Source organism: Choloepus didactylus, chromosome 3, assembly GCF_015220235.1.
Source record: "Choloepus didactylus isolate mChoDid1 chromosome 3, mChoDid1.pri, whole genome shotgun sequence".
NCBI lineage: Eukaryota > Metazoa > Chordata > Mammalia > Pilosa > Megalonychidae > Choloepus > Choloepus didactylus.
The window spans coordinates 112239857-112266984 of NC_051309.1; the positions used below are offsets into that span (position 1 = coordinate 112239857).

Genomic DNA, 27128 nt, shown 5'->3' on the forward strand with positions numbered 1-27128 from the left:
ATCACATTAGAAAAAATGAAGATGTGGCCCAGTCAAAGTAACAAATTTACATTTCAACTGATATACAGGTGTTCAAATGACTAATTAAATATCTTCAAACAAATATGGTAAATCAATTCAAAAACCAAATTACTGAGTTGAGAAAAGATATAGCAAAAGAGATAAAGACATTGGGTGAACATAAGGAAGAACTTGAAAGTTTGAAAAAACAATTGGCAAAATTTAAGGGAATGAATGGCACAATAGAAGAGATGAGAAAACACAATGGAGACATACAATAGTAGATTTAAAGAGGCAAAAGAAAGGATTCAGAAACTAGAGGATAAGACATCTGAAATCCTACACACAAAAGAAAAGATTGGGAAAAGAATAAAAAAATATGAGGAGGGTCTCAGGGAATTTAATGACAACATGAAGTACATGAATATATGTGTCATGGGTGCCCCAGAAGGAGAAGAGAAGGAAAAAGGGGCAGAAACAATAATGGAGGAAGTAATCACTGAAAATTTCCCATCTCTTATGAAAGACACAAAATTGCAGATCCAAGAAGCACAGCATACCCCAAAGAGAATATATCTGAATAGATCTACTCCAAGACACTTAAAAATCAGATTATCAAATGTCAAAGACAAAGAGGGAATTCTGAAAGCAGAAGAGGAAAGTGATCCATCACATACAAAGGAAGCTCGATAAGACTATGTGCTGATTTCTCAGTAAAAACCACGCAGGCGAGAAGGCAGTGGCATGATTCATTTAAATATTGAAAGAGAAAAACTGCCAACCAAGAATTCTACATCTGGCAAACTGTCCTTGAAAAATGAGGGAGAGTTTAAAATATTTCCACATAGACACAGAGAGTTTGTGAACTAGAGACCTGCTCTACAAGAAATAGTAAAGGGAGCACTACAGGCAGACAGGAAAAGACAGGAGAGAGAGGTTTGGAGAAGAGAGTAGAAATGAAGACTATCAGTGAGAGTAAAGAGAGTGAGGGAAAATAAAATATGACATGTAAATTCCAAAAGTCAAAATGGTAGACAGTAGACATTACGTTGAGTGAAATTAGCCAGAAACAAAAGGACAGGCACTCTATGAACTAATATGAACTAATATTGACAAGTGAAATTTGAGAGTTAAAGTTGAGAACACAGGTTATCAGGAGAGAGAAAGATGTTAGAAATTGGATATTTGATGCTGAAGGAGTGTATAAGGGCGAACGGGATTGAGTGTATAGATCCAGAAATGGATAACATAATACTGTGTGATGGTAGCACAATACTGTAAGTACTCTGAATGAAGATGAGTGTGAGTACAGTTGAAAGAGGAAGGCTAGGGGTTGCATGGTTTGTGAATATATCTCAATAAAATTGCATTAAAAAGAGAATAAAAACTTCAAATCAGAGACCTAACCTCAGAACTGGTAGAACTAGAAAAATAAGAGAAAACTAAACCCAAAGCAAGTAGAATGAAGGAAATAACAAATAATAGAACAGATATAAATGAAATAGAAAACAAAACAGAAAATCAGCAAAACCAGAAGTTGGCTCTTTGAAAAGATCAATAAAATATACAAACCTTTATCTAGACTGATAAAGAAAAAATGAGAGGGTAAAAATAATTAAAATCAGAAGTTAAAAGGGGGACATTATTAGCAGATCTACTGAAATAAAAAGGACTATAAGAGGATATTATGAACAACTGTATGCCAATAAATTTGGCAACCTGGATGAAATGAATAAATTCTTAGAAACACACAAACTATGTACATTGACTGAAGAAGAAATAGAAGATCTCAACAAACCAATTGCTAGTAAAGAGATTGAATCAGTAATCAAAAACCTCCCAACAAAGAAAAGTCCAGGACCAGATGGCTTCACAGGAAAATTCAACCAAACATTCCAAGAAGACTGAAGTCCAATTCTACTCAAACTGTTCCAAAAAAATTGAAGACGGAACACTCCCTAATTCATTCTATGAGGCCAAAATCACCCTCACACCAAATCCAGATAAAGATACCACAAGAAAAGAAAATTAAGGACCAATATCTCTTATGAATATATATACAAAAATCCCCAAGAAAATACTAGCAAACTGAATACCAATGCATATTAAAAGAAGTATACACCACGATCAAGTGGGTTTTATCCCTGGTATGCACAGTTGGTTCAACATAAGAAAATCAATGTAATACATGACATTAACAGAACGAAGGGGAAAAACCCATGCAATCATTTCAATTGATGCAAAAAAGGCATTGACAACATCCAGTACCCTTCTTGATAAAAATACTTAGAACGGTAGGAATAGAAGAAAATTCAATATGATAAATGGCATATATGAAAAATCCACAGCTAACATTCTACTTAATGGTGAAAGAACTAAAACTTTCCCTCTAAGATCAGAAACAAGACACTGTTATTCAACATTGTAGTGGACATTCTTGCCAAAGCAATTAGACAAGAAAAAGATATAAAAGGCATCCAAGTTGGAGAGAAAGAAGCAAAAGTTTCCCTATTTGCAGATGATATAATCCTATAGACAAAAAAATCCTGAAAAACCCACAACAAAGCTCCTAGTGCTAATAAATGAATTCAGCATAATAAGTTGTCCCATGCTCACTTTGAAACTTTCCTTTTCCTTCACCTAGAATCAGTTATTCATTCAAAGAATCCAGAATCCTTTCAGTGGAAAAGAATACTTAGAAACCAAAATCTGGGTGCTACTGGTTATCTTAGTTTCTAGACCCTTTCATTGGGCATTGCTAAGAAATATATGCTTTAAAAATCATGAGTTCAAAATTACAATATGCTCAGCAGTGCAGAATTAAAAGAGGTATTTTTAGTATTAGTAAAGATTTAGAGTATCCTTCACAGTACTGTTTACATCTAAATAAAATTCCCACAGTGCCAATTAATGAGAAAAATTATATAAAAATGGTATAAATATTGTGTCAGAAATCAAGGAGATACTCAAATATTAATGGATTCATGTACAAAAGACAAAGGAGCCAGCATGAAGAAGCATTCAATGTTCGAATCTGAGATACAAAAAGTAATGATGACAATGATACATGCTACAACATGGAGGAATCTTATAAAAGAACATAATAAGTGAAAGAAGCCAGCAGAAAAGACCACATATTGTATGATTCCATTTATGTGAAATGTTCAGACAGGCAAATCTATAGAAACTGAACGTAAGTTATTGGTTGCCAGGGGATAGGAGGTTGAGGGAAAATGGAGAGTAATTCCTCATGGGTATGGGATGTTTTTTAGGTGATGAAAATCCTCTAAAATTGATTGTGGTGATGGTTGCACAACTCTGTAAATACATCAAAAACCATTGATAGCAACTAAAGAATAAAATATCCAGGAATAAATTTAACAAAGAATATAAAGGACTTGTACACAAAAGCTACAAATTATTGCTAAAAGAAGTTAAAGAAGATATAAATAAATGAGATTCTGCATTCATGGACTGGAAAACTAAGAACTGTTAAGATTTCAATACTACCTACAATGGTTAAGTTCTTGTGCCAACTTGGCCAGGTTATGGTATGCAGTTGTTTGGTCAAGCAAGCACTGGCCTGATTATTACCATGAGGATATTTCATGGGCTTAAATAATTAGTAAGTTGACTGCATCTATAGCAGATTACATCTACAAACAACAGATGAGATTGCCTTAACAATGAGAGAAGTCTCGTGCAATCAGTTGAAGGCTTTAAAAGGAGACATTATGATTTCAGCAATCATAAGAGAATTTCCATCTCTACTTCAGCCAGCTGGCTTCTCCTGGGGAATTCATTGAAAACCTTCATCAGAGTTCCCAGCTTGGGGCCTGCCCTACAGAATTTAGACTTGCCAATCCCCACAGGTGGGTGAGACAATTCTCATAAAAATCTCATAATACAATGAGAAACAGAATCTTAAGAGCGAGATTTCTGAATTGGTTCTAGGGCTTTTGGAATTGGCTTTCTAATCTGATTAGATACAAAGGCACTAATAACCATTTCCAGTAACCAAGATGGCACTGATAGTCCATGGCAATAGAGATATGGAAAAATATCAACACTGGATATGGCAACTCAAATGCTTATAAGAGGCAAGGCTCTGGGAGAGTTTTTGCCACCTTAACAGAGCTTTGTGGAATTAAAAAGTATAATAATCTTCGCTGTTTGTTTCTAAATATACCAGATACAGTTGTAAAAGAAAGATACGAGCTCAAGGTTTCAAATTCCCAACTTAAGCACGAAGGATATGAAAGTTCCTGTGTCTTGAAAGAAAATCATATTTTGTGTAGCTGCAGACTTCAGATTTCTTAAAACCAGACTCAGAGTCTCATTGTGCAAGTGGCTGAATTACAATGTAAGCTAAATTCCAAACCTTGTCTGTTATTAATGTGTGGGCATTGATTGGAAAGGAATGGGATCTTGACAATTGGAAGGGCAGCATATGGGTTGATAATGATGGTGGTGGGGACACTGACATCCTAGATTCTGCAGTCTTTGCCAGATAAACCTATAATGGCCTGCCCTGAGGAATCTACATCCAGTCTCCACCTGAAGAGATTAACCCTGCTGTCCCTGTAACCATTTCCCCTGAGCAAACAGCCCTCACTCTTCTGTCTGAAGAGATCAATCCTGTTTCACCAGATGAAACTGAAATGGAATACCCTGAGGTAGCTGGCTTGCAAGACACTTCTAATTCTTCTCATCATATCCCAAACCCTCTTCTTTTCTTCCAGACCTATAACTAGACTGAAGTCCCAAAGGGCCCCAAAAGGTGAGGTACAAAGTGTGATGCAGGAGGAGACATTCCAAAAGAACTGCATGGTTTTTTTTTTTTCCAATTTATAAGGACAGGAATCAGGGGAATATGTGTGGGAATGGGTATTAAGGGTTGGAGATAATGGTGGAAGAATATAAAACTTTATCAAGCTAAATTTATTGATATGGGTCCACTAAGCAGAGATTCTGGATTCCATGTTGTAGCTCAAGGGGTTAGAAAGGGCTTTAATTTTGTTTGAGTGGTTGGCTAAAACATGAACCAAAAAGTGGCTTACATTTTCTCAGGTCAAAATGCCAGAACTTCCCTGGTATAATGTAGACAAGGGGATCCAAAGGTTTAGAGAGATTAGAATATTAGAGTGAATTTATCATGTAAGACCTGCTCACCCACAATAGGAATGTCCAGTGAACACACCTTTCACCAGGATTGTGAGAAATAAATTTGTGATACTAACTCCAACATTCCTAAAGAGCTATGTGGTTGCTCTTCTTTGTAAGTCAGATATTACTGTGGGAGCTATCACTGAACTTGGATCTTTAAGCACAGTGGGGATGACTGGATCCCAGTTTGGCAGAAGCCAAGTGGAAGCACTTAATTGCCAAAGACAAGGTAGGCATGGCTACCACAAAGGACAGCAGATTCAAAGCCGTAATCATAATAGTCTGATTCACAGAGACCTATAGCATTGGCTAGTAGATTATGGGGCACCTAGAAGTAAAGTAGATGGGTAGTCTACCAAATTCTTACTAGATATGTATAAGCAGAAGAGTTCTAGGTCAAGTGAACAAAAGTCTAGCTTGAATTACAAAAAAAGAGAGTCATGGCCCCTTAATCAATTCTCAAACTTGAGACACTTTGCAGACTCAGAGTCCCTTGAATGAAAGGAAGACCAGGACCCCACCCCATATATTGTAAGAATATCTATTGTATGCTATTTATTTTAGTACTGGGAAACTAAAACACACAGTATGTTCATTTCTACTTGCGACTTAATTTCATTATCTGCAAATAAATATTACAGATAGTGTTTCATCCCCAAACTGCTAAGCCAGGCGTTCATTTTTAAGAGTATTACAGCATGTTATAGTATTCGTCACTTCAGTTGACGTGTTTATTCAGGTAGTCATTAAAAGCAGTTATTTGAAAGCTATTTAATTGATCCATTCAAAGTTTATGGGTTTTATTTCCTTTGTATTTTTTTTTCTGGTGATCTTTCTAACTGCATTACTAAAGTGGTGGGAGTTCCATTCATTCTTCCATTTGGAGGCTTAGATCATCTTACTAAGTTCCATATTCAGAGTTTTTTTTTTTCTTTGTCATTAGGTCATTTATTTTTTCATTATGCTTAGTTTGTATTATGACATCAAATTCAGCCTGAGGGATCACTATAAACTATCCTAACATGATTACAGACTTGAGTTTGAATTATGTGAATACTAAGGGGGCATTCCATTTAATACTGTTTCATTAAATTAATTTTGGAATAAAAAAATCATAGCTTTCCATGTTATGAGATCACATATTTACTAAATCCTGGATTCTGTGTGCAATCTCCACATTTTAGTACTTCTTGATTTTTTATCTCATGTAAGATGATTACTAAAGGAAGCAGGCAGGTGGTGCCAAATAAATTTTTTAATGTGCTAATCTCATATCAGTGGAACTTTTGTACAGTCTTGGATCAGCACGTGTAAGTATTTTGGGCCCCAGTAGACCAATAATTAGAGCTCCATTTGGAGCTGTGATTAAAATGGCTAAAAATGCTGTTGTCATCACATCCCTTGAATACTCTTCCAAATGGGGTGCGCTGATTCTTGCTGTTTCTAGAGCCAGAGGACCTAATACAGCCTGCATTTCAGGGCGGGGGGAGATGGGCATAAAGAAAAATGTTAAACAGAGTTAACATAAAATAAGAGAAAATGGTTCTGTTAAAACAAACCAACCAACCACACCATACTATACTATTAGGAAAAAAGACAAGACTATAAAAGTGCTGAGCAATTTACATGAATGACTTATCAATTCTGTGTTCTTCGTAGCAAATATATTTGGAGGAAAAGAGGAATATTGACAAATCTGCATGAAGACATTTTAGGGCTAATTTTGTACTCTTGTGCTCTCAATTTTCCCCCATCTCTTTTTGGAGTGTTCACATAACACTGAGATCTCAGGAGTACTAACTGAACCAGGGATTTGCTTAGTTGCCTTCACCATGTGCCAATGGGTTCTTGGCAACAACAAGACAACACAAAATACTGAAGTCTCTTATGGTTCTCTGGGATTTCTTGCTCTTCTTCTTCTTCCTACTTAAGAGGCAGTGTGATATGGATGTCATGAGGTTTGGAATTCAGTAAACTGGGTTTGAATTCTGGTTTTGCTGCAACTAGATCGTGATCTTGTTCAAATGATTCAAGCTTTTTGAGTTTCTAATTACTTACTTGTAAAAGGAACAACATAATACTTACCTCACTGGATAGTTTTAAGGATTAAATATAGAAGTGCAAAGAACATCTGCTACATAGTGGATATTCAGATAATCAAAAGTTTCTTTCTACTTTCCACTCACTCTCCATACTCTGCCAGTGAGGGGATGAATTCCTTTGGATTCTTTATTGTTTTAGAATGAGGTAAAAACACCCCACTGGGCCACAGATTTTTTTCCCTCAGGTATCTTTTAGCAAATTTCTTCTTTTCTTAATTTAAATGCAATTTTATTGAGATATATTCACACACCATACAATCCATCCAAAGTATATACAATAAGTGGCTCCCAGTATCATCACATAATTGTGCAACCATCACCACAATCAATTTTAGGATATTTTCAATACTCCAAAAAATAATAAGAAAAATAAGAACAAGAATAAGAAGATAAAATAGAAATATAAAAGAAAACCCAAAGTATCTCATATCGTTTATTCATCCCACCCTCCATTATTGACTGCTAGTATTGATGTGGTACATTTGTTACTGTTGATGAAAGAATATTAGGATAATACTGTTAATTATAGTCCATAGTTTGCAAAAGGTACATTTTCTCCCACATAGCTCTCTATTATTAACTCCTTGTAATAGTGTCATACATTTGTTCCTGTTCATGAAAGAACTTTTTTTTATATTTGTACTGCTAATCATAGTCATGGTCCACCAGATGATTCATTGTGTTATACATTCCTGTGTTTTCACCTCTAGCTTTCCTTCTGGTGACATACGTGACTCTAAACTACTCCTTTCAATCATGTTCAACTCACAATTCAGCATATTAATTATACTCACAATAATGTGATACCACCACCTCTTAGCATATTTCTTCTTAATAACATAAAGCAAATTTCCTGCTCTTTTTCTTTGCATTTAGTAATCTAGGCATGAAATTGCCTTAAAATTTTTAGGGGTTACATATAAATATGTATCTTCTATGGAGTTACAAAGTAGCAGCATAATGGTAGAGAAATTACCTCTTACATGTACATTATGGCAAAACAATCCCTCAATTTAAGATCAATTTCCAAATTCCAAATCAATGATTAAACATGGTATAGTTTTTATATGGTAATTTTTTGTTTATTGAACACAGGCCAATATATAAGATGCTGTGGAGAAAAAGATAAATCAGACAGAAAACAAAATCCAAAGACTCTTACAGTTTAGAAGAGAATTTAAGTATAAGAGAACAGTCAAAAAAATAATTGGCCTTTAAAAGATGATGATGATAATGATGAAACTAAGAGTAACATTATTTATAGTTACATAGCATTTGCCATTCAGCAGGTACCATTTTTTAAAGCTTTATGTTTATTAATTAATTTAATCCTACAATCCTGTTATGTGGGTACTGCTATCAGATGATAAATGGTTTCCACCTAAGAAGCTAATTAACAAACTGATCTTACATTTGAGAACTAAATTCTTTATTTTCCCTCTTACTTTATTCCATTTTCGGCTCTACTTTTCAGCAGTATATCTACACAGTGGAACGAGAGAAAGGAGTAAAGCTCAGCCAATTCTATTAGACCAGCAGAGAAAGAGGGAAGAGGATAAATGTGAAAAATCTTGACTAGATTTGAAAGTTTAAATTATTTAATTCAGTTCATTTGTGACATTATCATCATGTATTGTTATTACTTTGACTCTCTACTTGCACAAATATTAATTTTGTATGTCTAGTTAGTCCCTGGAACTAACTTGATATTCTTTGTGCATGGAGTCAGTAGATTTGAGGAGGCAGAAGCAGAATGATACTGCAGGACTTCAGTGAACATTCTCTTTCATCAAACCTGTCTTTCTTTCCCCCCACTTTATAAAAATTATGTAAAATGAAACTGCAAGAGTATTGTTGGAAGGAGAAAGAATGGAGGGGGGGACAGATACTTTTATAGATTTATTATTCCCAACAGCAGAGATCAAAAACAGAAAAGTTAGTATTATTAATTGTTACCTGAAGGTAAGACAAAATAATGACAGCAGCAACATTGTTAACTGGGCATCACCATATGCCAGATACTGTATTAATCACTGTTCTGGTTTGCCAATGCTGCCGGGATACAAAATACCAGAAATGGATTGGCTCTTATAAAGGGGTTTTATTTGGTTACACAGTTACAGTCTCAAGGCCATAAAATGTTGAAGGTAATGCATCAACAATTGGGTACCTTCGCTGGAGGATGGCCAGTGGTATCTGGAAAACCTGTTAGCTGGGAAGGCACGTGGCTGGCATCTGCTTCAAGTTCTGGTTTCAAAATGGCTTTCTCCCAGTACATTCCTCTCCCAGCCACAGCTCCTCTTCAAAATGTCACTCTCAGTTGCTCTTGGGGCATTTGTCCTCTTTTAGCTTCTCCGGAGCAAGAGTCTGCTTTAAACAGCCATCTTCAAACTGTCTCTCATCTGTAGCTCCTCTCTCAGCTCCTACGCATTCTTCAAGTGTCTCTCTTGGCTGTAGCAAGCTCTCTCCTTCTGTGTGAACTTTTATAGGGTTCCAGTGAGCTAATCAAGGCCCATGCTGAATGGGCAGAGCCACATCTCCATGAAAATTATCCAATCAAGGTTATCACCCACAGTTGGGTGGGTCACAGCTCCATGGAAACAGTCAATCAAATCTACACTAAAACATCTGCCCACACAAGACTGCATCAAAGATAATGGCATTTTGGGGGACATAATATATACAAACCAGTACAATCACTTTACGTGGATTATCTCATTTCACAACACTGCTATGAAGTAGCTCTTACTGTAAAGATGAAGAGATTGAGGCATTGAGGGATTAAGAAGTAACTTGCCTATTCTTAAAGGACTAGTAAATGGGGATTCAAACATAGGCATTCTGGCACCATAGCCTGCTTTTCTATCCATGATGCATAGAGAATTTTGTTGCATGGAAACTAACAAGCTTCTGTTTTGGAATAAAAATGGAGAAAAGAATCCTGGGAAATCAAGACATTATGCTGCTGGATTAAACAGTCTAATAATAAGTAGCAGTACCTTTTAGTAAGTGGAGAGTACCATTGAATCACAGGGCAAAACCACAAGGTTTCCTATTCATTCATTCATTCATTCATTCATTCTTGTAGGCATACCATGCATATTTATTGTGTACCTCCTGTGTGCCAGGCACTGTGTGAAGTGCTAGGGAAACAATGAAATGAAAAAATAGCACCAGTCCCTTTCCTTCCCATATTGCCTAGTGAAGGGAATCAGTTGTTAATCAAATAGTCCTACAAATAAATATATAATTTAAAACTCTGATAAATGTGTAAAAAGAGAAATAATAGGTGCTCTGTGAGCATGTAACAGAAGAATGTGACTCCTGCTTGAGCTGAGATTCTTCCCTTCAGGAAGTAGGTATCCATGAGTTGACAAGTGTGTAGAGAAGGTGTCCTGGCAGAGGGAGAATGGCAGGTTTGTGGAGATAAGTTTCAGTAGATAAGACTTGGAGATATGCAGATACCACATCAAGCAGAGCCTTGTTAGCTCCTGGAGAAGGTAAGAATGGTGAAGCTGATGACTGTCTAGAGTAAAAGTAAAGCTTCAACTATTTTGATATATTTAAACATGAAGAAAACATGCATATATATGTGGGTGAATAGGTGGCAGGGGTAGGAAACATACATATATATATTTTAAATTACCATTCTTTCATGAATAGTAACAAATGTACCACACTAATGCAAGGTGTTAAACAGGGTAGTATATAGCAAGATTTGTTTGTAAACCTACAGCTTCTCCAATTAAAAAAATATAAATATATATAAATATATATAAAAAATCATATTATCTCTACGTAAAATAACATATAGCTCTACTATACTCAATAAACTGTAAAAATTCCAATTTACAGATTAACTTATATTTCACATTTTAGTTTAAAAAATAGAAAAATAAGTTTCATAAGTTAAAGAACTATTTGGCACTAAATGCACACTTTTCAATTTCAGAAGAATTGCTTTTAAAATTTGATTTTCAAAGATTACATTAATCTTAATGAGTAGCTATGATCAATCCAACATTTTAAAAGTAAAACTAATAGCTCACATTTTGTGATGGGAATAATATTTTCATTTAGAATTTTTAAAAATCATCAAAACTAAAACTATTAGAATAATTTAAGGCATATTTACCTGGACTGTAGCTTTGGGCATCCATGATAAAGCAATAAATATTTTCTCCTTTAGACTAAAACCAGCAAAACACATCAAGAAAAATGTGGCACAAATTCGTACCAACAATGCCAAACTCACAGTAGCAACACAAGTGCCTACAACAGATAAAAACAAACAAAAATACAGAATATTTGGGAAGAAGTAGTTCTTTAGCTCTAGAGATATGATCTGTAAAACTTTGAAAGCATTTTAGGTTATTACCTCTGTGCATCTTTATTTTTTTAAGTAAAAATAATTATAAAAACACAAATATAATTGAGACTTCTTCTACAAAAGGTGTAAGAGATTATATGATCGTGGAGGTACCATGAAAAATAAGACAGAAAACATTTATTCAATTCTGGGAGAATAGATTGAGTTTTTATCATAAATTAAAGCATTCAAAAGGTGTTGAACTATCTAATATTTCAGTTCAGGGAAGTCTTCATTTCCTCAGCTCACTCAGGTAAGACATTCAGGGCAGTTGTGGGTAACAAAGAACACAAAGGGGAAAGGAAGAGCAAATATATGTTACTGTATCAACATGAGTTGCTGAAGAAGGTCCTTGCAGCCCTTAAAAGATATATTGTAAGTAAGTGAAGAATATTCATAGTTTTATTAAAGATTTTCAAACATTATATTTTTTGTGTTCCTCTAATTATTCTTACCAATAGCATTTGCTCTAAGAGAGAAAACAGATACTTCTGCTCCAACCAAGCCAAAAAGAAGGGGCTGAAAAATATTCCATGCACCTGCAACAATTTTTTGGACTCTAATCTACAGGAAACAAAAATATAGTTATAGTAACACATAAAATTAATTACATTTCAGAAATTTAAAGTCTTATTTAATAAACGACATTTTATTTTTAGAAGAAATGTTAACACCTAATAAGTAAAAATTAAGTAGGTTAATTTTTACTATTAAACATTGACATAGAATTTGACTAAAAGAAACCTACAAAGTTGTAATATAAACAATATTATTTGATAATTTTGTCACAGAACAAGTGAGGTGACTTATTATGGGTCTTTGGATTTCCCAACGTGCTCTGATAAGAGTTACTATGTTCAGTAAGATCTCTAGCTTTTGTTTGTAAGGTAAACTTGTAATAGATTTAGAACTGTGTCAAGCCTGATAACATATCCAGCTCATGCAAATATCTTGGCTCTCCAAAGGGAGTTGGGGAGACCTCCACAATCATGCTGGGACCAGTCCCAGGGAGGTGAATCCTGATATATTGTTGTGCTGGTTTGGATATATTATGTCCCCCAGAAAAAGCCATATTCTTTAATCTTTTTGATTAGGGTATGACCTCTTGATTGAATGTTTTCATGGAGATTTGACCCCGACCATTCAGGGTAGGTCTTGATTAGTTTACTGGAGTCCTTTATAAAGAGCCACATAGGCCCAGATGCTTGCTGAATGCTGATGTTTAGGGATGTTTGGAGATGTGGACAGAAGGGTGTTCGGAGATGCGGACAGAAGGACATTTGGAGATGCTAAGCTAAGAGAGGACAAAAAGCCCCAAGAACAGTTGAGAGAGACTTTTGGAGAGATGTTGGGAGCTGACACTGATGCTTAGAGATGCTTGGAGTCATATGGAGATGCTAGCCCAGAGTTTGCCCTGGAGAAGCTGAGAGAGACCCAGAGACATTTTGGAGAATGCCATTTTGAAACGCAACCCAGGAGCAAAGGAACAGCAAATGCCAGCCATGTGCCTTCCTAGCTAACAGAGGTGTTTCAGATGCCATCGGCCATTCTTCAGCAAAGGTATCATCTTGTTGATGCCTTAGTTTGGACACTTCTATGGCCTTAGAACTGTAAATTTGTAATAGAATAAACCTCCTTTATAAAAGCCAATCCATTTCTGGTATTTTGCATAATGGTAGCATTAGCAAACTGGAACAGTTGTAAACTGCTGGGAAAAAAATTCTTGTCTGTTAGGGCTGCTTCTAAAGATCCCATATTGAGAACTTCAAAGTTACCTTTTCCTTAAAATCAAACCAAAAAGGTACATGAGATACTTATTTGGATGCTTGTCCAGCTCCCCTTTCTGGGAATTAATCCTTTGCAGTCCCCCTTCCCCAATTTGTCCCCTATTTTCAGGATATCATCCTAATCCCTTCCTGTAAATACACCAAAGGTCAACCAGAAGCCCTTCTCCAGGAATTTGAAGGGGCTTATCTTTTATTTTTCTTTTTACAGATGATACATAAAACATTGATGTCCCTTGCCTGAGCACAGAGTGTCTTAATTATTACTCTATGATTTCCATTTATAAAAATAAAGTTTAAAAAAGGGAAGAAAAATAAACAAAGAAAAAATACTATTTTCTTCTTTATAGAGAATTATTCTTTACTTTTAATCTCTAAAACCTATTCAAATTTGTCTTTTATTTCCTTTATCATATAAAAATAATTCTAGTAGTTTTTATCTGATTGTATTTTATTTATAATTAACTATTTAATTTCTTTTATAATTATGATTTTATTGTAATAACAAACAAAATGCCAGCATGATTTCTTGGGAGAAAGTTCTCAGGCTGATTTAAAATTTATCTAAGTATGAATATGGGCAGGGACAGCCAAGAAATATTTGAAAATAAGCACAATGAGGGAAAAATGTCTATATTAGATTTTGAAAAATAAAATTGCAGTGTTTTGAATAGAGTGGTAGTGAAATAGGAATAGATAAGTAGGATAAAAATATATTCCAGAAATGAACCTATGTATATCTGAGAACTAATTCATGATAAAAGAGACATTTAAAATCATCAATTAATGGATTAGTCAATAAATAATTTTGTGAAATTAAATTTCTAATTTATATACATATATATAAGTATATACATGTCTATTATACATGAGTATATATACCTTTGAAGTGTATGTATACCTCAGAGCATTCACAAAAATAAATTCCAGATGGATCAAAGAACTAAATACAAAAACAAAGCAAAGCAAAACAAAAACTACCAAAGTACTAGAAGATAATATGGAAAAATATGTTTATAATTTCCACTGAGGAAATCCTTTTTAAACAAGATGCAGAATCCTTCAAAAAGGAAAAACTGACAGATTTAACTTTAGGAAATTTTACCTCCATAAGATACCATAAACAAAGTTGAAGATAAATAAAAATTATATATATATTTAATTTTATATGAATATATAAACCAAAGGATTAGCAGTGCTAACTTATAGAGAATCCCTATATATTAGAATGAAGAAGCCAAAGAATATGGTAAGTAATTTAAAAAAAACATTTCAAGTGAGACTCCACTAGTAATCAGATGAAAGTAAATAAAGAATAACAATGTCATATAGATTCCTATCCATCAGATTGTACACACACAAAAAGAATAGGAAAGAAAAAGAAAAGAACTAGTAATAATATCCAGTGTTGGTGATGGTTTCAGGTATTAGGCACTCTCTTATACTTTGGTAGGAGTGTAAATTAATAAACTCTTTTGAGAGATAATTTGGCAGCAACCATAAAAATCAAAATGTACCATCTCTTAACCTAGCAATTCAGTTTCTAAGAATCCCTACGGAAGTATTTGCACATATGCAAAAAGACATGGCAGCACAATTTGTAATAACAAAAAATGGAAATGATCTAAAATAGAGGACTGTTTAAAATAAATTATTAATTATGGGAAGGGGGATTTGATATTTGGAAGTGGTGGGGGATAAAGGAATCATTCATTTTCTACTCAACATGTGGCCCTCTGTATTGTTTAAACCTTTTTATTTGGCAGTTTTATTGATATATAATTCACATACCATATAATGCACCCATTTAAAGAGTACAATTCAATGTTTTTTAGTATATTCTTATATATGTGCAACAAATTTTGGAACATTTTCATCACCGCAGAAAGAAACCTTGTACACTTTAGTTACCACCACCTACTCTGGCATTCCCACCCCCCACTTAGATCTAAGCAACTAACCTACTTTCTATCTCTTTCTATCTCCATTCAAGACTTTCATATGACTGGAATCATATAATACATGGCCTTTTGGGACTGGCTTCTTTCTCTTAGTATAATGTTTTCAAGGTTCATCCAAGTTACAGGGTGTATCAGGACCTTGTTCCTTTTTATGGCTGAATATAATTCCATTGAATGGATATACCATATTTGTTTATCTATTCACCAGTTGATGGACATCTGGATTTTTTCCACTTTTTTGGCAATTATGACTAATGCTGCTATAAACATTTCTGTACAAATCTTTGTGTGGACATGTTTTAATATGTTATGAGCATGTTTTCATATATTAATTATATAACCAAAATTTTAATGAATAAAATAATTTAATTAATAAGTAATAAAATCATATAACATAAAATTTGTGAAAATAACAGAAAGAAACCTGGTAACTGAACTTCTAATTGCATTTTAATGTATGTCCAGATGCTTTTCCTATTCATTTTATTTGGTTGTTTCATATACTTCTTCAAAAGCACATAAAATTTTGGAACATATTCCAACTAGAAGAGGGGACATCATCCAACTGGAATAGGGGGATTTCCTGATTGTCAATTATATATGTAAGAAAATCAGTTATTTTATCTTTATTAAATAATTGATGTAGTAAAAATATTCACCTTTTCTTTGGCCCACCTTAGCCCTGCAACGAAAGTCAACACTATTGTGCATAATCCTCCAGCTCCATGTAAACCAACTCGGTGGCTGCCTAAGACAGCAGTAACACACAGACCCAAAATAAGGAATGCTCTCTTCCATTCAAGTTTTGGCTAAAATTAGACAGTTTAGAGATTAATTTACATTAAATATTGAATACAGGATTTGACATTATCTATTTTTGACCCTTTGATGCCAGGTCTCTAAATGCTATATTACATAATGTCTGAAATTTTTACTTTCTTCCTTACCAAATATTGCTTGCTACCAAGTAACAAAGTTTGCAACTATTAAGTTTCATTTTCTGCCATATCTCTGGTGTAACGGTCAGTAGAACAGTTACAATACTTTCACTATAAGTGTAGAAGAAAGGAAAGAGAGCCATATAACCCTCAGTTTCATATAACATATCCAATGAATTCTTTAAAATAAATTTCTGAGTATCTCTTGAGTCTATAACAATTGTTACAGGGAAATTAGAATGGAAGTTACAGAAACACAGGAATAATGGCATGTCTTTTAAGGAAGGAAAGGGTTAAATATAATAACGTTGCCTTTGTTAAAGGGGAATGGGAGCAAATTTAGGTCAGTCATGATCTAGATAATGGGGAGCTACAGGGCAGGACCTTGGACAATACGGAAACATAAATGGGATACTCCCTCCCCCAAAAATATTTGAGGTAAAGTTTTGGGGAAAAAAAAGATTAGGAATAATTGTCAGGAGTCAGTAGCCAACCCAGTGGAGGAAAGGGTGGGGTGGAGTGGAAAGGGGGTACTCATGAGTTAAGCACAGTTTTCTGAAGCAGAGATTTCACTCAAGGCCATTGACCTGGATCAATCACAACTGTGAGGTTCAGAGAGTTGGTACTGGAGACTACTTGGTGACAGAGTTTTTAATATTAAATTTAGTATTTCATGGACCTTCTCAAAGTTCAAATTTTTAAAAGAAATTTTTAGGCACTACACTTCTACAAAACAGATTAATTTTCTTCTTACCTGGTCTCTACTTGGAAAATATTGAAGAAAAAATCCCAAAGCCACTCCTAGCAGCACACCAAGGATTACCTCCCACAAAGAGCTTAGGAGAGTATTAAGTAGATCACCTGTAAAGGCACACAATAAGGAGAACATTTCACTGAGAAATATTTTCACATATCCTACACATCAGAAAATCAAATCTAGGTGGCTCATGAAGCAAAGCAAGCATTTTATAGTATAAGTATGTGAAAATAGACCTCTAATAATCATATGTGAAAACGTGTATCTATTTGTTAAGTTAAACATATACTCTTAAATAATTTAATATAATACATAACTCAGAAATTCAATTGTATAAATAGGCCAGGAAACAAAAAAGTAAGAAGCCCATATATCCCCCCTTATACATCCAGTCTAACATGCCAAGTGAGGTATAAGAATGGAGACTGACAAGGGAGCCCCTTTGGCACCGAGCACATGACTGGTAAGTGCTCATATGTATGTCTTGTCTGATGCTCTATTGTGAAAAAGAAACAAATGATTTAAAAACAAAAAGAGCTGTTAGACAACAAAAATTAAAAAAAATGTATTCCAGGGTTAATTCAAGGAATATCCAAGGGTCAACTAAGTTTCCAATATATTTTATGTATCTGCATTTGTAGCTCATTATAATAAATAAGATATTGACTCTGAGTAACAAAAATTGCTCAATTTGCTATATTTGGCTCAATAAAGTATGTAAATATATACATATTTCCCATGAAAAATAATGAAAAAAACAAACACCAGTATTTACAATAATTCAAATATGCTAAAGATGGCATTTCAGTAAGTGGAGAAAGATGTAATGTTCAAAAACAGAGCTGAAACAGCTGGGTAGTTAGTTGGTTAAAAATAAAGTTATATCTCTATATCTACTATATTCCAAAATATAGATCTATTATATATCTAATGCATAAAATCAAACCATCAAGGTCCTGAGAATTTTAAGTGACAGTTTACACAGTTGTTGGGTGGGAAAGAATTTTCAAAGCATGTACTTGGTTTGGTTTTTTACTTCCTTTGGTCCTCCTCAAATTAGATTTGGTCTCCTGTAATATGTTCCCATAGCATCCTGTACTTCAATTTTGTAAAATTCATCACACTTATAATTACTTGTTAAATATAAGCTCCTTGTGGACATAGGCCAGCTGGTCTTGTTTGATGTTTTGGGAGGTGGATAGAACAGGGTTAAAAGTGAGGATCTGCAGTCAGACTGCCAGTGTTTGCATCTTGATTCGTCTGCTTACAAGATCTGTGACTTTCAGCAAGTTACTTAACCTCTGTGCCTCAGATTTCTTAGGCACAGAGGTTAAGTAACTTGCTCAAAGCCTCAGATTTCTTACCTATAAAATAATCATAGCACTGATGTGACTATTAAATGAGTGGAAATGTTATGGGACTCAACAAGTTCCAAGCAAGTACTCAATAAATGCTAATGTTGTTCACTGTTTATACACAGTACTTAACACAGTGGCTGACACAGTGGAAGCGGAGCTCAAAATTTTTCTTTTGAAAGAATGGCTGATGCTAATGATGAAGGAAATGATTACAACTGGACAATATAAAAATATAAGACTTTTGAATGGCCAATGACATATATATATATATATATATATAGAGAGAGAGAGAGAGAGGGGGGGGGGGGGGGGAGAGGCATGAAAAGACCAATTATGAACTGGGAAAAATTAATATATAAAATAAAGGGTTAGTGTTCTTAATTTTATACAGAATACTGACAAGTCAAAAAGAACAAAAGATGAACATACCCATAGGAAATAGGCAAAAGACGTCAAGAAAAGCAATTTACAAAAAATCCTAAAGTTCCAGTAGCCAATAAACATGAATATTTGTTTAACATCACTAATAATCAAGGTACTGCATTTAAAGAGATCCCACTTTTCATCTATCAATTAGCAAAAGTAAAAGGGGCTAGTAATAAGTCTTGAAGAAGGTGAAGAAAAATGGCAAGTTTATGCACTTTGGTAGGACATGATAGTGGGGCAATGTATTTCAAAAACCTTACAATTATATATACTTTTTAACTCAACAAATCTACTTTTAAGAGTAAGGAAATATTAAGATTGGGGGAAAATATTTAGCAATAAAATGTTCAACAAAGCATTATTTTAACAGTAAAAACGGGAGTCAACTTCAATTTTCAGTAGGTTAAGTAATTATGGTACTGCCAAATAGTGGAATACTTTGGGGGTGGAAGATGGAGGTAGAAATGATGTCATAGAAATATATTTGCTAAGGAGAACATGTTTGTAATATACAGTTAAGTGCAAAACAACTCAGGATACAAGAAAGTACAGTCAATATTCAATAATTTTAATAAGAATATTAAGGATGGAGGGAGAGAGGGAGGGAAAGAGAGAGAAAGGGAGAGGAAGCACTCACAAGCAAAGTTGAGAGGATTCATATCAAAAGGTTCAGAATTATCTCTGGAGGTGTGACTATTGCAGATATATTTTAAAAATCTTTTCCTTCTTTTTTTCCTTCATATTTATATTTATTGATTTTAAAAGAAACTATATATATTACTTTTCAAATTAAAAAGTATTTGGTGCTTCAATAGTATAAAGATTGAATTCCTATCATTGCATATAATTAAAGTATTACTAAATGTGGAAATGCTGACTTTCACAATTTCCACAGAGTGACATTCAAGACCAGGTACCACCTTGGAAGTCAGAATTGGTGTAGGATCTTGTCTCACCGCTACTAAAAAGGCACACAGTTGTCCAGGCTTTTTTGTATAAGTTGCCTTAACAATAGAGCAACCGGTAATTTATAAGGATGGCCAAAAATGTACATTTCTAAAACACCTCTTAAACATGAGTAGTATTAATGATACTGCAACTTAAAATTTTCTAGTGAAAACTGATAAAATTCCAAAGCAACATGAAATGATAATGATTATACAGGTTATCAAATGAATGGAAACACAGATAGGGTTATTAAAATGAAGCAGTGTGCATTAAGTAGTGGTTTCTTAACCTATTGAAATGTCTTCCCTGGTCTAGAATGGGATTTTTATGAAGAATGAAAAGAATTTAAATTTAAAAGTCTTGATTAATAAATTAAGAAAATCCAGAAACCTTGTTCAGAGAACTAACAGAAAAGGCTATGAATGATATGGAGGCTGTTGCATTGTCTTATTTACCTGAGGAGAAGACTATGCTCAAGCATGCATTGAATCCAGTGATAGCCACAATGTCGTCTATACTGCTAGCAGCTACTAGTAAGGTTGGAATGCCTTTCTCAATACCATATCCATGTTCTTGCAAAAACAGCATAGAAGGGACAACAACAGCAGGAGAGACAGCACCTAGTGTAAAACTGAAAGGGAGACTTTCAAAACCAATTTTAAAACATCTTTTTAAACCAAATAGTGTTTTATATTTCTTTACAATTGAAATATTACAATTTCAAATGCAAGAATTTTGCTTGAGTGAATGCTATTTAATGGTGGTATAGTTTTCCATACACTCTTTAGTGTTGGTTAAACTTTTATAGTGATTTAGTTCCAGGTGTTGGACTGAGCACAAATTGCCACCTCTCTCTCTATCCCTAAATCCTTTGAAATGAAGACACAAAATTAATATGAAAATTCATAACCCAACTGCAACACAAAAAGGGAACCCTTGATGGGTAAGACACTAAGTATATCACAAGAAGAATAAGAGACATTTGAGGATTGAAAAAAGGAAACCAAGGTCCAAAATACATGTAAGTAAAGATTGGTACAAAAGATACGGTTTACTCCATATGGTGCTCTAAGCCCTGAAATGGAAGATGCTAGGAGCAGGAGGGGACTCTGGAAAAATCAGAAGGGAGATAATTTGGAGTACCGCTATAAGAATAGCCATAAAAACCTACACTCAACACCATTCCCACCTCTTGAGCAAGGCAGTAAGGAACAGAGATGTCCACCCCCAAGGAGAAGCAATGAGTGTGGGCACCTGTTACAAAGGCAAATGTTCTGGTTTGCTAATGCTGCTTTAACAAAACACCAGAAATGGATTGGCTTTTATAAAGGGGGTTTATTTGGTTACAAAGTTACAGTCTTAAGGCCATAAAGCATCCAAGGTAAGGCATCAACAATAGGGTACTCTCACTGAAGGATGGCTATTGGTGTCTGGAAAACCTCTGTTAGCTGGGAAGGCAAGTGGCTGGCATCCACTTGCTCCCAGCTTGCATTTCAAAATGGTGTTCTCCAAAATGTTACTCTTGGGGCCTTTTGTCATCTCTTAGCTGTAGCTCCTCTTCAAAATGTCACTCTCAGTTGCTCTCAGGTCCTTCTGTCTGTGAATTCCTTTATATGACTTCAGTGATCCAATTAACACCCACCCTCAATGGGCAGGGTAACACCTCCATGGAAATTATCCAATCAAATGTTTCTTTCACAGCTGATTGAGTCACATCTCCATGGAAACATTCAAAGAATTACAATCTAATCAACACTAATATGTCTGTCCCCACAAGATTGCATCAAAAAACATGGCATTTTCTGGGGGGCATAATATATACAAACTGGCATAGCAAATGAGAAAATTCATGGGGTGGTTGATGATGCACAGGAAGAATGGAGGAACTTCTGCTCTTGTGTTGTCATATCCCATCCAGAACTTTGCCGTATCTCTTCCACATTCACTTTGTAGAAACTGAAGTATACCCTGTGTAGAGATGCTATTGGTGCCCCACCAGAACCTATTTATCAGGTCAATGCACATATCCCCCAGCTGCTTCTTATTGTCTGCTAACCACCAACACCTGCACCTTTTTCTGGACTTGCCCTGGCTGAAAAGAGCCTATCTAGGGGTGCTAGGGAGGTTTTGCCTCTTTCTAGTATCCCCCAGACAGCTGCTCACCACTGACTAACTGATGTCTAACAGTCTAGCTCCTTTTCCTCTGCCTATACAACCTCTCTTATGCAGTTTATGCTCCAGATCTCTCTGTGGACTCAGGAAGAGGCTAGACTTCTGTGATACCACATATTTGCCTAGCTCAGTGGTTCCTGAACTTTGCTGCACATTGGAATAACCTGCTTAACAAATCATCCCCAAATTTAACAGCTTAAAACGTTTATCTTAGCTTCTGTGGGACAGGAAGCTGAATATGGCTTAGCTGTTGCCTTGAACTCATTAGATGAGTGAGGGATGCACTTCCAAGCTTACTCATGTGTTGGCAGGCTTTCAGTCCCTCACCAGCGGGGCTTACCACAGGACTGCTTCACTACATGGCAGCTGGCTTCTTCAGGGAAAAGTGATCAAAGAAAATGGAAGGAAGCATGCAAGACAGAAGCCATGGGTTTTATAACTCAATCTTGCAAGCAACACCCCAGCACTTCTTTGTATTCTGCTTATTAGAAGTAAATCAAATCCAAGAGGAGGAGATTACATAAAGGCATGAATATCAGAAAGGAGGGATTGTTATACGTGGTATTAGAGGTTGCCTGCCAAACGTGGAACCATTAAAAAATAGTGATACCTGGCTCCCCTTCCAAGACATTTTGATTTAATTAGTATGGAGTGTGACTTGAGAATTGCAATTTTAAAAAGTTTCCAGGTGGTCATAATGTGTAGCAAAGTTTGGTAATCACTGATTCCCCTAGCCATATCCTGCTTTCTTCACTTAGAAGTTTATCCTAACAGCTGCCTCAACAAATCACTTGCTTAAGAATTCTAATCTCAGTCTTTTTTTTTTCCTACTGAACATACAGTGGCTTCTTTGGTAGACAATAGGAAACTGGCCTATTCCTCACAAGAAGGCAATAGTAAACGGATATAGAAGTCATAAGTTAATAGTTAGTCTCAAATACAAAAATGAAAACTCATTAAAGCATCCCCAAATACTTGGGGAAAGCCAACACTTTGAAATGAGGTACCATTAAATGGAAGAATTTACACCTGAGGAAAGAAGACATACCGGAGACAGAACAACCAGAACATGAGTTTAGAATAAGTATAAATAATATCTTCAGTCACGAAAGCACACTGCATCTAACCATAAAATTTTAACTGTAATTCTTAGAAATTAAAAATTGCTGAAATTAAAAAAAAATAAGTGACATGGACATAGCTGAAGAGTGAGTTAGTAAGCTGGAAGGTTGAGCAGAGGAATTTTTCCAGTAGGTACTGCAAAAGGACAAGCAGATGAAAAGTATAAAGAAAAGTTTAATTGGCATGGAGAAGGTAGTTACAGAAGAAGATAACAAAGAGAACTGAGGAGAAAATATACTAAAAGATCCAAGAAATGGAAAAAAACTCAAACATAGATACGACAATCCTCTGACTGAAAGAGTCAACAAATACTGGGCAGAACAAAATTTTTAGAAGATCCACCTAAAAATATTAAAGAATCATTGAAAATTTAGTTACAAAAATGATCTTATCTTTTAGAAATACATACTGAAGCTATAGGAGTAAAATACCAGGATGTCTTTAATCTACTTTACAATTGTTTAGGAAATAATATGTTTAAGGTATGGTTATTTGGGTGTTCATTTAAATATTATTCTCTTCAATCTTCTATTTGTTTGAAAAATTTCACTAAGAAGAAAGACCTGAGAATTTTCTTTTCAAAGTTTAATATATAAACAAATTATGTGGTGATCTAGGTAAAATGCAGATTCTTCTTCAACAGGTCTGTTTTGGGCTCAAAATTTGGCATTTCTAACAAGCTCCTTGGTTATACCAATGTTGCTTGCTACATGAAGGACCTCACTTCGTGTGGCAGTGAATACTTTATTGGAAAAATTCAGAACACCAAGCTTTCAAAAAGAAAAAAAAAAAAGATTAGTTTTTTTTTTACATCTTCATTTCATTGAGATATATTCACATACCACGCAGTCATACAGAACAAATCGTATATTCGATTGTTCACAGCACCATTACATAGTTGTACATTCATCACCTAAATAAATCCCTGACACCTTCATTAGCACACACACAAAAATAACAAGAATAATAATTAAAGTGAAAAAGAGCAATTAAAGTAAAAAAGAACACTGGGTACCTTTGTCTGTTTGCTTGTTTCCTTCCCCTATTTTTCTACTCATCCATCCATACACTAGAAAAAGGGCAGTGTGTTCCTTATGGCTTGCCCAATCCCATTGTCACCCCTCATAAGCTACATTTTTATACAATCATCTTCAAGATTCATGGCATCTGGGTTGTAGTTTGGTAGTTTCAGATATCCACCACCAGCTACCCCAATTCTTTAGAACCTAAAAAGGGTTGTCTAAAGTGTGCATAAGAGTGCCCACCAGAGTGACCTCTCAGCTCCTTTTGGAATCTCTCTGCCACTGAAGCTTATTTCATTTCCTTTCACATCCCCCTTTTGGTCAAGAAGATGTTCTCTGTCCCATGATGCCAGGTCTACATTCCTCTCCGGGAGTCATATTCCACGTTGCCAGGGAGATTCACTCCCTGGGTGTCTGATCCCACGTAGGGGGGAGGGCAGTGATTTCACCTTTCAAGTTGGCTTAGCTAGAGAGAGAGGGCCACATCTGAGCAACAAAGAGGCATTCGGGAGGAGGCTCTTAGGCACAATTATAGGGAGGCCTAGCGTCTCCTTTGCAGCAACCGTCTTCCCAAGGGTAAAACCTATGGTAGAGGGCTCAACCCATCAAACCACCAGTCCCCTATGTCTGTGGTCATGTTAGCAACCATCGAGGTGGGGTAGGCCAATACCCCTGCATTCTCCACAGGCTCCTCAAGGGGGCACTAAATATTTTTTTCCTTGTTTTTCTTTTTTAAACCAACTGAATGAAAAAAAATTAAAAAGAAAAAAAACATACAATAAAAGAACATTTCAAAGAGACCATAACAAGGGAGTAAGAAAAAGACAACTAACCTAAGATAACTGCTTAACTTCCAACCTGTTCCTATTTTACCCGAAGAAAGTTCCCTAATATAGCAACATTTCTTTGAACTTGTTCCTACTATATCCATCAGAAATTAACATACCATAGTCATTCCTAGGCATCCCCAGAACGTTAAATAGCTTATCTGTTCTTCTTGGATTATTGTTCCCCCTTCCTTAATGGCTCTCTATTGCTAGTTCCCCTACATTCTACATTATAAACCATTTGTTTTACATTTTTCAAAGTTCACATTAGTGGTAGCATATAATATTTCTTTTTTTGTGCCTGGCTTATTTCGCTCAGCATTATGTCTTCAAGGTTCTTCCATGTTGTCATATGTTTCACGAGATCGTTCCTTCTTACTGCCGTGCAGTACTCCATCGTGTGTATATGCCACATTTTCTTTATCCACTCATCTGTTGAAGGACATTTGGGTTGTTTCCATCTCTTGGCAATTGTGAATAATGCTGATATGAATATTGGCGTGCAGATATCTGTTCGTGTCACTGCTTTCCGATTTTCCGGGTATATACCGAGAAGTGCAATTGCTGGATCGAATGGTAACTCTATATCTAGTTTTCTAAGGAACTGCCAGACTGACTTCCAGCGTGGCTGAACCATTCTACAGTCCCACCAACAATGAATAAGAGTTCCAATTTCTCCACATCCCCTCCAGCATTTGTAGTTTCCTGTTTGTTTAATGGCAGCCATTCTAATCGGTTTGAGATGGTATCTCATTGTGGTCTTAATTTGCATCTCTCTAATAGCTAGTGAAGCTGAACATTTTTTCATGTGTTTCTTGGCCATTTGTATTTCCTCTTCAGAGAACTGTCTTTTCATATCTTTTGCCCATTTTATAATTGGGCTGTCTGTACTATTGTCATTGAGTTGTAGGATTTCTTTATATATGCAAGATATCAGTCTTTTGTCAGATACATGGTTTCCAAAAATTTTTTCCCATTGAGTTGGCTGCCTCTTTACCTTTTTGAGAAATTCCTTTGAGGTGCAGAAACTTCTAAGCTTGAGGAGTTCCCACTTATCTATTTTTTCTTTTGTTGCTTGTGCTTTGGTTGTAAAGTCTAGGAAGTGCCTGCCTAATACAAAGTCTTGAAGATGTTTTCCTACATTATCTTCTAGGAGTTTTATGGTACTTTCTTTTATATTGAGATCTTTCATCCATTTTGAGTTAATTTTTGTGTAGGGGGTGAGGTAGGGGTCCTCTTTCATTCTTTTGGATATGGATATCCAACTCTCCCAGCCCCATTTGTTGAAAAGACCATTATGACTCAGTTCAGTGACTTTGGGGGCCTTATCAAAGATCAGGCGGCCATAGATCTGAGGGTCTATCTCTGACTTCTCAATTCGATTCCATTGATCTATAGGTCTATCTTTGTGCCAGTACCATGCTGTTTTGACAACTGTGGCTTTATAATAAGCTTCAAAGTCAGGCAGTGTAAGTTCTCCCACTTCGTTTTTCTTTTTTAGAGTGTCTTTAGCAATTCGAGGCATCTTCTCTTTCCAAATAAATTTGATAACTAGCTTTTCCAAGTCTGCAAAGTAGGTTGTTGGAATTTTGATTGGGATTGCATTGAATCTGTAGATGAGTTTGGGTAGAATTGACATCTTAATGACATTTAGCCTTCCTATCCATGAACATGGAATATTTTTCCATCTTTGAAGGTCCCCTTCTATTTCTTTTAGTAGAGTTATGTAGTTTTCTTTGTATAGGTCTTTTACATCTTTGGTTAAGTTGATTCCTAGGTACTTGATTTTTTTAGTTGCTATTGAAAATGGTATCTTTTTCTTGAGTGTGTCTTCAGTTTGTTCATTTCTAGCATATAGAAACATTACTGACTTATGTGCATTAACCTTGTATCCCGCTACTTTGCTAAATTTGTTTATTAGCTCTAGTAGCTGTATCGTCGATTTCTCAGGGTTTTCTAGAGATAAGATCGTATCATCTGCAAACAATGACAGTTTTACTTCTTCTTTTCCAATTTGGATGCCTTTTATTTCTTTGTCTTGCCGGATTGCCCTGGCTAGCACTTCCAGCACAATGTTGAATAACAGTGGTGATAGCGGGCATCCTTGTCTTGTTCCTGATCTTAGAGGGAAGGCTTTCAGTCTCTCACCATTGAGTACTATGCTGGCTGTGGGTTT

At 35.3% G+C, this 27128-nt stretch overlaps 1 protein-coding gene across 1 annotated transcript in view; it reads right to left on the bottom strand.

The window, feature by feature from the left end:
* Positions 1 to 6378: 6378 nt before the first annotated feature.
* SLC9B1 (solute carrier family 9 member B1) overlaps positions 6379 to 27128 on the bottom strand; it is a 108893-nt gene continuing 88143 nt past the window's right edge. The window contains exons 7-12 of the mRNA XM_037830367.1: positions 20265 to 20440; positions 17075 to 17181; positions 16042 to 16191; positions 12093 to 12201; positions 11404 to 11540; positions 6379 to 6634 (exon numbers count right to left, since the gene is read on the bottom strand). Coding sequence (XP_037686295.1) covers positions 6422 to 6634; positions 11404 to 11540; positions 12093 to 12201; positions 16042 to 16191; positions 17075 to 17181; positions 20265 to 20440 — 892 coding nt within the window. The 3' untranslated portion in view covers positions 6379 to 6421. The remainder of the gene's footprint in view (positions 6635 to 11403; positions 11541 to 12092; positions 12202 to 16041; positions 16192 to 17074; positions 17182 to 20264; positions 20441 to 27128) is intronic.